The 12,127-nt window shown below is 40.0% G+C and overlaps 1 protein-coding gene across 4 annotated transcripts in view; it reads right to left on the bottom strand.

Annotated features, from left to right (window-relative positions):
- Positions 1-12,127, bottom strand: part of DCLK2 (doublecortin like kinase 2) — a 183,830-nt gene that overhangs the window by 55,694 nt on the left and 116,009 nt on the right. For 2 of the 4 annotated variants that reach the window (XR_010658897.1, XM_065905004.1), the window contains exons 3-6: positions 11,449-11,551; positions 7,422-7,523; positions 6,497-6,547; positions 2,558-2,652 (exon numbers count right to left, since the gene is read on the bottom strand). Coding sequence is in view for 2 of the 4 variants with exons in the window: in XM_065905004.1 (XP_065761076.1) it covers positions 2,558-2,652; positions 6,497-6,547; positions 7,422-7,523; positions 11,449-11,551 (351 nt within the window). In the remaining 2 variants the exon portion in view is untranslated. The remainder of the gene's footprint in view (positions 1-2,557; positions 2,653-6,496; positions 6,548-7,421; positions 7,524-11,448; positions 11,552-12,127) is intronic. The other 2 variants (XR_010658898.1, XM_065905005.1) reach the window with 1 other exon arrangement.

Genomic DNA, 12,127 nt, shown 5'->3' with positions numbered 1-12,127 from the left:
CGGAACAGGAAGATCCCCTGGAGGAAGTCATGGCAACCCACTCCAGTCTTCTTGCCTGGAAAATTCCAGGGACAGAGGAGCCTCGTGAGCTACAGTCCATAGGGTTGCAAAGAGTCAGACACGACTGAAGTGACTTAGCAGGCACACATGTGCCACAGTGAAGATCCTAAGCGCTGCAACTAAAACCTGATAGAACCAAAAATAAATAATTTTTTTAAAGTTCAACTGTACTATTAAAAAAGAAACCCAACTCTTCACTTCAGATTCCTGCATCTGTGAGTGATCTCCTCCAAGTATATGCACATGTGTAAAAGAATGAGTCTGTATCACAGCAGAGCAGCATCAATTGACCTGGTGGCATCCACAGGAAAGAACAACTGTGGGTTAAGAGCTGAAGACAGGCTAGGAAGACAGACAAGAGCCCACATCACCGATGGATAACAGAAAAGGGGGAAATGATGAAGACCCAGGTGAGCACGGTCTGAGGTACCTTCTGGGATGGCCAGAGACAACCAGAGGCCAAGGATCACGGCAGTCCTGCCTCCAGCAAGGGCCAGGGGAGAAATGCAAGTGAGCCTTGCAGGTGGACCACTGGAAAGCTTCGTCTGGGTCTGTCTAGGCTGACAATCACCAGCACTAGGAATCACTTGCTTTTGCTTTAATAAAGGGTAAAACAATTGAAACTGGAAAACAAGGTAAATCGACTTGATTTTTATTTCAGTTTTCTTGAAAGTTACCTGGATTAAAACACAGAGCACCTCCAATCTATTCTGGGGAAAGGAAGTTGGGAAAGAAAAGCTGAAAATAATTACATTAGTGATTTTTAATTGATACAGCTTTTCTTTTGGAGTTAACATTTAAGAATTCCATTGAAATCATATTAGGCACTGACCTAAGTCAATTTAGCACTTCAGAAAATGGCCAGTTCTTTTGATAAAGATCAGGAACCTTCAGCACTTAGAGGTTACCTAGAGCTCTGTGCCCCAAATCCCAAACTGACTGTGGGTCCCTCCACATTCTGCCAACATACATAAGCAAGCAGGCATAAAACCAGATGATCTGTCCTTTTCCAGTGGAAATTTCTGTTACTGATGTCAGGTACTTAGACAAGAATATAGCAAGTTCCCTCTGGAGGTAGACACAGCGTTCCCAGGACCCGACCGGCACGCCTGAGTGTCGGATGAACACGGCCCCGCAGGCAAGCAGAACCCGCGGGCCGACGGCCCTGCCAGACCTGCAGGTTCCCGCCCGGAACTCACAAGGCACGCTGGGCCTTTTATCTCTCACTTCACCAGTGAAAATGTTTTCCAACATCCTTAACGGAAAGAAAACCACCTGGATGATACCTGAAATGTTTGGGCCACCAACTTTAGAGAATGTATGTGTCACGAAGATACTTCCAATGTTAACTAAACACCCCAAGAGTAAGTCAGAAAGAGAAAGATAAATATCACATACTAGTGCATATGTAAGAAATCCAGAAAGATGGTATTGATTAATTTATCTGCAGGTCATCAATGGAGAAAAAGACAGAGAACAGACTTAGAAACACAGGGTTAGGGAGAGGGGAGGAGAGGGTGAGCTGTATGGAGAGAGTAACATGGAGACTTATATCACCATAAGTAAAATAGACAGCCAACGGGAATTTTCTGTATGGCTCAGGGAACTCAAACAGGGGCTCTGTATCAATCTAGAAGGGTGGGATGCGGGAGAACATGGGAGGGAGGTTCAAGAGGGAGGGGTCGTATGTATACCTATGGCTCATGCATGTTGACGTTTGATAGAAAACAACAAAATTCTGTAAAGCAATTATCCTTCAATTAAAAAAAAATGTGCTGCTATTTTATCAGGCAAATTTACTTAAAAATTTAAGCTACTGAGAGCTACTTAGTCAAATTAAACTTGTTGAAATTCTGCCAATTTGGGTTCACTCATCATTCTTCTTCTCTACTAGATAAAATGCATATTAAACCAATTGCTTAATCATGTTAAATTACTGTTCATATTTTCAGGACATCACAGCCAAACCTAAGACTTTTCTAAGTTCTTCACCAAAATGAACATATTTTTTCTTGTGTTACTACTGTATATAAGTATTATACTAGAATTGCACTCTATTTTAGACTTTCACATAGTCAAATTATGGTAACAATATTAAAATCATGACTTTTAAATGAGATTTCTAAAAAGAATCATGGTTTCTAAATGAGATTTCTAAAAAAAATCAATCTCCAAAGCTTTGCCATTGCAAATTATTCTGATTATAATAGGAAAACTACTGTTTATTGATATAAAACCATATCATGTTCAACCCTAACCACAATTTTATATTCCCATTTAAGAGATGGGAACACTTTAGCTCAGAAGAGTTAGGTAAATTGACCCAAATTACGAGATAAAAAAAGGATACAGGATCCAAAGTCAAGTCTTCCTGGCTCCAAATCCTAACCTCTTTCCTTTTTGATTTGTTACTGCACCCAAGTCCCTGAACAAATTAACTACTAAATTATGCAACATAACAGAATCACACGAATATGGCACAGATCCTATTTCATACCTTTAATCCTCTGAAACTTCCTGGGCTGGTTGGAGAGGAGCTGGAGGATTTCGTCGATTTAGGAGTGGAAAGCTGGCTGCTGGGAGTTCCATTAACTGACCATGAGACAACAAAGGAGACAGAGGTCATCAGAACCCAGAGCCCCCAGACTGGGCAAAAACACTATAGGCACATGGCCCACACAGCTCCATCGGAGCCTCGATTCACCGAAAGCTCAAAGCAGATGGCAAATCAGCAAAAAGCAAAAATAACGTGTCTTGGTGCATTACAGACAAAGTATCCGACAAATACGCAGTGGAACTAGATTTTCAGTAATAGTTTTCCAGCGGTAACATGAACAAATATGTAAAACGTTATGGAGTTAGAGATGTGAACGGGAACTAGTCCGTAAATCCTGCATGCCAGCAAGGGTAGAGAAATGCATGGCTGCTACATTTTTAACTGTTCACACCCAAGGCTGTTCCTATGAGCTGTCCACGCAACCTGAATCACTGAGGCATTTCTCTGTCTCTCCCAGATCAACTCCCCAATAATTCTAACACATTTCCTAAGAATATTCTTAATGGAAAAAGAAAATTACTGGTCATTTCCCCTGTAATACCCACTTCTTTGTCTAAAGGTCAAAAAGGCACTCTTCCAATTTCTTTTTATCTGGACTAGCTATTTCTAATTCCTTCCATTTTCTTGTCTTCTTAATTTTCCCATTATTTAGCAAATCTCGGTGGGTTTTTCCAACACCCTCCTCTAAACTTCCGTACACTTCCTCGGTTGAAAGCTCAGTTTAGAGACTAGGTGAAGAAAAGTATGGCAGCTTCCAAGAAAGGGTGAGCGTGCCGATTCTACACACACAGTGCCAGCCACACATCTCAGTATGACTCAGGCTTATTCCTAATTATGCCAATAGGATCCACTTTCTGTTGTAATTTCACAAAGCTATTAGTGAAACTAATATTTAGATATTAGTTAACATCTGGTACTGGTTATTGTTTTTCCTTTTCTAGGGAATTACTTTAACCCCTTCTATCATTAATTTTCAATGCTTTTGCCCCAAGTAGATGAAAACTGTCATTCATCTGTATGGAAAGACAGGCAAAGTCCATTTCCTTTTTAAAGAATCTTTTTAATACGAGGGAGCAGACAACTGCTATTTTAAATGATGCTATTAAGTATAAAAAGCAAAATGCAAAACTCCTGAAAAGGTGACCTCAAAAAACTGAGCACCAGTCCTTGAAGGGAGGCAGAATTCTGAACCAATAAGCATATTTGTGATTAGATGAATCATTCATGTTTGCTTATTGTATGGCTCACTGTAAAAATTCAGCAAAGACACAAAAATTTTACAATTATTTTTCAATTACCAAACTTTAACTTTTCTAGTTTAAAACCACTCATTCATAAACCATTATCAGTTATCTAGGTTTTCTGAACAAGCGTATGTGGGTATTTATAGCATAAGTACAACACAAGTAACTGTACAATCAATTAGAAACTTTTTAGCGTATTCAACAGTCCTGCTTATTTTTTAATAAAGTTACACTTCAATTCATGCTGTTTCTTTTAAAAATTCGCTCTTAAAGGGAACTGGTGGTAGGAGCTAACATAGAAAAGAGCCATCAACTAGTGAGCTTGCTAGGAGCAGATTCTGAGTCTGGCTCCTTTTCTTCTTCATGCAACACAACTCCCTGTTCAGGTCCTCCTCCCCAAGTGCTGTTACCTTTCACTGAACCTCAGAAACCACTTTGCAATCAAAGATTTCCTTGGAGCAGTGATGGAAAAGGAACTAAAGAAGAAAAATTGGTCCCTGCAAATGGCGATCCCTGTAGCCAACCAATATCCCTAAAAACACACCTCCTGCCTAAACATAATTTCTTAATAAAACTCACTGGCAGGGACTGAACTGGTATACGTGTTCATACCCTTAAATAGCCCCCATCCTAGAGCCACTAAGCCATAGATAGTATTTGATCAAGTTTCTGATAGTATTTGAAAGGCTCAAAAAAAAAAAAAAAAGAATGCTGTCTAGTGAGAAGTTCTTAATGTCTTTTTTTTTTTTTTTTTTGCACATTTCTCCATTTCTGGGAAGGTAACTGGAAGCTGGGACAGAGTCACCTTGGGCTCCCTCCCCTGACACCGCTGCCCCAGCGGGAAGGTGAACAACGACCAGCATCTCTGTGATGCTCCCTCTCCTTCGGTATACCTTGGATTTTCTTTCCCCCAAATAAGGCTTTTATCCACCCTTCTCTCAACTGTAAGGGAAGAAACTGACTTGGGGCTTTCTTGTTCACTTGCTCTGAACACTTTTTATCCGGGTGGACAAAGAATCACAAGCTAGAAACCTTACGTGAGAACTTTTAATATTCAAATTATGGTGACTATTATAGCTCAGCTGGTAAAGAATCTGCCTGCAACACGGGAGACCTGGGTTCGACCCCGGGGTTGGGAAGATCCCTTGGAGAAGGGAAAGGCTACCCACTCCAGTATTCTGGCCTGGAGAATTCCATGGACTGGATAGCTCATGGGGTCGCAAAGAGTCGGACACGACTGAGAGACTTTCACTTTGCCTTTCCCCACTGTGTTACCCGGATTAATGTCTATGTACTTATTACATACTATTTAGCTATTTAGATAAATTTGAGTTTTATGGAGGGAGTTAGTCAAACAGAAGACTTCAATGATGGGAGCACTTCTGTCCCAAGAATGAAAAAGCACAAGATTATGTTTACAAAGTTATTGCTCTGTTTGAAATTCCAGGGAGTCCCATGGAACGTTCTAAATGGTAACATGTACATTACAGCAAAAGTAGCCTGCAAAAGCAAGTTATCCATCTGCATTCTGTGGCTTTTAATAACACAAAACTCTCTGTTTTTCATAACTATATAGTATGTACTGAACATGCTTCTGAATTAATCTCTTTTAGAGAAGTCATTTAACCCCTGAGATATGGTTTACATCTCACAACTTTTACTTGTAAGTTTAAGATAAACTTTATTAACCCAAATCCAAATATGGACTCAGATGAAAATCTGAGGTAGTGAAATGTTAAGATTTTCTTAAACCACTTTATTTAAGCATCTCAAATTCTAGTTAAGAAGATTTATACATTTATTAGACTATTTTGTGAAGCAGTTGGTCTGCAAGACAAGTATGGCTATGAAACATGTTTTTAATTAATTTCCCTCTTTAGACATCAGGTAACCAAAATTAGAATAATCATAATATGTGATCTTTGAACCACTCTCTCCACTTTTATTTAGTTATTTTAGTTATATGATAAACATCTGTAAACTTATCACTAAAACAAAAGCTAAGAACCTGACAAAAGTCTACATCTACCATATAGTAAACCCAGTGAAGTGTATTCATGCAAATTTCACATTATATTAGCTTTCCCAGCATCTGAAATATTAGATTGGTCCCAAAGTTCATTTGGATTTTTCCATTCGATCTTAAAAAACAAATTTTGGGGCCAACCCAATACTTCACAGAAAGCAAAATATGATCTGAAACAACCTTAACATCAGAGTGATGCTTTCAGTTAAAAATATTCACATTGCCAGTATTCTGAGAGAGAGAATACTGGACCTATTAACACCAGAGTGAGGAAGAAGGAAGGAGAGTATAATTGCTTCTGTGGCCATTTTCGTATTACCGACACCGCTTAGCCTTTTTCAGTAACTGGAAGACAGACCCCTCGAAGCACTGCGCCTCCTCCATCACCGTGCACCGCGCCTGCACACAGACCGCGCGAGGGGCTGCCTCCCGCAGGCGCCTGGCCGACAGCCCGGGAGCCGAAGCATGCAGCACTTGCTAGAGCACAGATGTCCACTGGTACAAGCCAGATACAGTCATGGAAATGGAGCAAAAGGAAACAGAAAAGGTGGCGGAAGACAAAAACAAAAAACCCAGCAGAGCGACAAAGCCGTAACTGTCCTGGCTCACCTGGGGATTTGGCTGTGGTGTAGGCGCTGGAGTAGTGGCCACCCCTCTTTACTGTACACGTTCAGTACCAACAGAGGGGGAGAAGCAAGGAGAGCTGTTATTCGGCAGGTCTAAACGTGTACACAGAAAGAGGGCAAACCACCCACCTGAGGAAAGCGGGGTCGGTGCTGAGGACGAGGCAGCAGGAACCCCAAACTCACTACTTTATAGATAGGCTGAGGCTTCAGACAGTTTTATTCATGTTACTTTCACATATTATAGATTCCTTGCATGAAAAATCATGTTTTTTCACAATCCTTTCCTTCATGGGAAACAATATTAGCACACTATAAGCGAGCCTTATAGCGTCAAAATATCAAGATTTGGGGGACATTTTAATTTTTCAAAAATGTCAAAAGCTGTCAAAATTATGACAAATCTATAGGTTTAGGATCTGAAAGAAATGCAGAGGTAAGTCTGACTCTGAAATAAGCAGTATTACTTCCAGCAATAATTGTTGCTACGACTGAATTGCTTAACGAAGGAAAAGCCTGTGGAACCTTATCAAGGAAATAGTTTTGCTAGGTGGGTGTGTTGGCTTATGCTTTAAACCAATACGAGAAGAAAATATCCACAATCATATAGCAAAAATTTTAAATGTAGACACAGTGGTCAAAACGTGAAACACTTCTATGTAGGTACCAGGAAAAGAATCTAGATAAGATTGCTCTTGAGAAAATGTGTCAGAACAAAACAAGTTATCTTAGGACACTTATTATAGCTTGGAAAAACAGGCTTAAAATTCTGGATCTAAAAATCATGCCATCTATATGTTTTGTTGGAACCTGGCTGCATACAAGGATGGGCAAGACCACTAATTCATACTAAGAAAACCAAACAATGCTCTGCTCCATTTGTGACTACCCGCTTCCTTCCCCATAACTACCTGAAGCTGGTGATTTGCTGCGTCGAGAAGGCCCAGGGCTCTTGGATCCGGAATATTTAACAGCTGAGGAGCGAGAATAAGACGACTTCAAGACACGGCACTCTAGAAAGAAAGGAAAGCGCTTTAAAGAGGTCCAGTTTTAATTCTAACTAAAGAGAGATCACATTCCAGTAGTTTAGTGCCTAGAACCATTGCCTGATCATCTTATTACTGTTAAATGACTTTTATATACAAAGCATCTGTCTCAAAAGCACACCTGTGATTTTCTTAAATTAGGCATCAGACTTTGTCATTCACCTCATTGTTCCAGATGGAGTTTTTAATCCAGAAATCCACATACAGTAAGTGCTCAATCAAGAAAACTTGATTCACACACACAGCCTAATCTCCACATGTGCAACTTATTATTGATCAACAGTATTGATAGGCAAAGGCTATAATAAAGAGTTCTCTCCAACTCAGATAATCTTAATTGGAAAGGATATAGGATTCTAATTTATGAACCCCTTACTGTCTTATTTTCCATCTGCCCAAAGTACAAAGCATCTAAAGTGAGGGAACTAGCTTTAAATAAGCAATAACTTTGTTCTTTCCATAAACTGCCAAATAAATCAGCATGTGAAAGTGAAAGTCGCTCAGTCATGTCTGACTCTTTGCGACCCCATGGACTATACAGCCCATGGAATTCTCCAGGGCAGAATACTTGAGTGGGTAGCCTTTCCCTTCTCCAGGGGATATTCCCAGTCCAGGGATTGAACTCAGGTCTCCCTGCTGCATTGCAGGCAGATTCTTTACCAGCTGAGCTACCAAGGAAGCACAAATCAGCACGCAGAGTACCAGAACTAATCCCACAGCTAAAATAATCACTTCCAATTCAAATAATTAAGAATCCGGGTTTTGGAGTCATGCAGATTTGGGATGAACCATGGGTGTGACTTTGCTAACTGGTGCACTTAGCCTAAGTCTGTTTTCTCTCCCTGTGAAATTGGGATGAGACTAAATCTGCTTAACAGGCTTGTTATAAGGATTAAATCATATAACATATTGTCAAATTCACATTAAAATACTTCAATTTATGCAGAAAGATTAAAATATGGGTTGGTTTTAATCTATAACCCCAAGGACAATAAATTAACAAGTGAAGTACACTAATCAGCAAAATACACACCAGGGGAGGCTAGTTAGCATCTGAAAGACTCTAATCAAAATCCTACTCCACGGGGGCTGTAGCAACAGCAGTTTAGTTAATGAGCATTATAGATGTTAGAAAGTATTCCAGTGTTGAAAGGAGTGGTGTGTGATTAGTTAGAACCTTCCTAAAGGCACTGTGACTCTTTCATGAGCAGGATGTGTAACCCTGGAGAGCTAATAACCACAACCACCCCTAGGTTTAGGAATCTGAGCAAGCCCCGCACCCAGCTCATTAACACAGGATTTCGCCCTAAGACTAGGTTAGCTAAATTCTATGAATTTTGAGTGATTTTTTTAATGCAAGATGTTGTCAGAAGTATAAAAGGACAGAGTTGGGACTCATCAAGATTACGAGTTAAACAGATTTTGTTTGTTTGTTTTTTAATCTTTGCCTCCTGAACCCAACCAGGACCGTGTGGAAGCTCCTGGGCATGGATGCCTTTGGCCCCCATTTCTTGGAGGGAACAGACTCCAGCCTCCATGACCTTCCCTGGGCTCCAAAGGGCGGGTTCCAACAGTTGCTAGTCAGGGAAGGAAGGCAAGGAAGAGACAAGGTGCAGAAACACCGGTGCAGGCTTGGGGCAGGGCCCTGGGGTAGACATAACAGCATCCCTGAGCTCCTTACAGAACAAACCCCCAGTAAACGGAAGGTATCAGCCATCTCCACTCCAGAGAAGCCCACCTTTAGGAACCAGAAGCCCTCATCAGACGACCACCTGAGAACAGGTCAAAGGCCTGCAGGTTCTGCTCACGCCTCACCCTTGCACAACTGCTGTAAAACCCCTCACCAAATTCTCCAGGGTTGGGACACGCAGTTACCAGAGGCAGGAGCCCACTGTGTCCCCCTTTGCCTAGCAAAGCAATAAAACGATTCTTTTCTATTTCACCCAAAACTATGTCTCTGAGATTTGATTCAGCACCAGTGCACAGAGGCTGTTTTTGACATTACTCCTAATAAAGGCACTTGTGGCAGAATTAGGTTTGAGACTTGTTTTCATAGTAAAATTTTATGACCTAATGGTAATGGATATAATAATAACATTAAAACAACAGTAACAGCACATACTATGTAATGGGCACCCTTCCAACTGTTTTACACATATTAATTCATTTAACCCTCACAAAATTTTATGAAAAAGCCCCTAGTATTATCCCCAGTTTGCAGAAGGTTGAGTAGTTAGAGATCAAGAGGGAAGAAATCAGTAACTTTCACTTCTCTCTAATTATGGGAGTTCATTGGTAGCCAAAACAACAAAAAACTATGAATCATTCAAATATTGTAAGTAAATTAACAACATACGTATAAAGCACTGAGTACAATGCCTGGTATATACATAGTAATTGCTCAATAAACGTTTAATTGCCGTTATTGCCACTCAAATTAACTTTACAACCTGAAATACATTGAGTTTCAACGTCTCAACTTTCAAAATAATAAACATTGACAAAGAAATATTATGAAATGAAATTAAGCTACAGTCAAAAAACATGTAAGATAGAGATGATGTGTAAATTCACATTTTTCAGTAAACCCACAAGAACAGGTGAGAGCATCAACAGATAATATCACTAACTCTTTAAGGTCTTTCTGGTGGCATTACTAATCTAAAGCAGGGCTAGACGTAAGGTGCTACAGAAACCCTCAGAAATTTGGCGCCTGTGGGGAAAAAACAAAGTGGAAAACCAAGAGGAGTAGATAAAGGAGCCCCACACTCAGTAGATGACTCACCCCTAGAAAACTGACATAGTGCAACAGGAAAGAATTACACAGGGAAGTCTGACACCATAGCACGTATCATCTTGAATTTTTAAACGTTTATGGGTCACCATATTTATTTGGCAATACGTTTCTCTAATTCTGGACTGTCGAGTCACTATAACTGGAACGGGTTTATCACTAGCCTAATTTTTGAAAAGCCATCTTTCCTCATTCATGAAATTAAAGAGTGGGATTGAAATCTCTAGCATCTCTCTTCTCTGTGAAATGTTATGTCTACATGATTCTATCTCATTTAAAGATGAAGTTGACTTCACTATCAGTTAATAATCACTAATACCCTAATCAGTTTAAAATTCAGATAACAGAGTAGAGCAATATTCCCAGAATCAATAACATCTGAAATCACTGAGGTTACTGCTCAACAGTTGAAAACTCCATTTTTTGGCTAAAATTAAGAGAAAGGGATTTTCTTATCCTATCAATGAAAGTGGCTTTATTATTTCTGCATATATAACAATTCATGTTATTTTTTAAAAAGATGGAAACAGAGCAAAGAAATCTGAGATAATCACTACTAACAAATTATTATTCTTTTACATATCTCTTCATGGACATGAGAAATGTATAATGAACTGTTTTCAGGTTCAGTACTATCCATATTTTAAGGTGGCCTAGCCTAGCCTACATTCTGGAAGAAGGTAGGAATCAATTCCAAAGTGTAACAATCCAGTAAAAAAAGAGAAGAAACCAACTTGCAAAAAAAAACAAACCCAAAAATATTTAACTACTTGGGATTAGGGTTCCTTGCTTTTTGCAAGTAGGTAACTCTTGACTCTCTGTGACCCCATGGACAGTAGCCTGCACCAAGCTGCTCCGTCCATGGGATTTTCTAGGCAAGAATACTGGAGTGGGTTGCTGTTTCCTTCTAACTACCTCACTGTATTTTCTACTTTTATTAATTTAAAGAAATTAAGAGTGAGAGTAGATGATGACCTAAGTAAATTAACTCTTCATTAATTCTTTCTTCGACAACCAGGCCACTTAGCATGCACCAAGTGAGAAACCTAAGCCTCCACTTGAGGGTCACAAAGATGGTCACTGAATTGATTGCCTTACCACTGTGATCCAGGACAAAGTCATCTTGCGCATAACGGAATTTTTCAGGTCCACATGCAATAAACACATCATCATCACCAAAAAAGTCTTGCAGACAAGTAACCTAAAAAAAACAAAAATCATGTCCATGAAGTGAATTAGAAACATGAGAAGTGCAATAAAAGTCAACAAAATTTAAATATATTTTCAAGCCTCACCTATAATAGTGAGTCGGAATGAAAAACTATTTCCAAACATTTTACTCTTCACAAAGCACTTTCACCCACTGTCTCCTGACCTCATAACAACAAAATGAGGGGCTCATAGCTGGCATCAATATTCCTGTTTCACTGGCAAAGTGAAAGGCATCCACAGGCGGCTCAGTGATGTATTCCAGGCTTCCCAATAACAGGGGGAACGCTGGGGCAGATGGAGCTCTCTGTTACCCATCTACTGTCTACACTTCCTCTCTCCTAGCAGCTCCACATCCCAGCCATGTCATCCCCGGTGTGACCCCTCTGTATCTCTGGTACAGTGCCTCAGGCTATCATGAGGATTGATGTACGAACACCTCTCGGGATGAGTGCGAGGCATGTAAGTACAGTGTTTTAATACTCACCTCTGCCACCATCATTGGGATCAGAGGAAGACTTGCCATAAAGCTAATGAGGGCCCTTCCGAGGCCCTGTACTTAAATAGT

Source organism: Muntiacus reevesi, chromosome 13, assembly GCF_963930625.1.
Source record: "Muntiacus reevesi chromosome 13, mMunRee1.1, whole genome shotgun sequence".
Taxonomy (NCBI): domain Eukaryota; kingdom Metazoa; phylum Chordata; class Mammalia; order Artiodactyla; family Cervidae; genus Muntiacus; species Muntiacus reevesi.
This window is presented reverse-complemented; position numbering and strand designations above follow the sequence as displayed.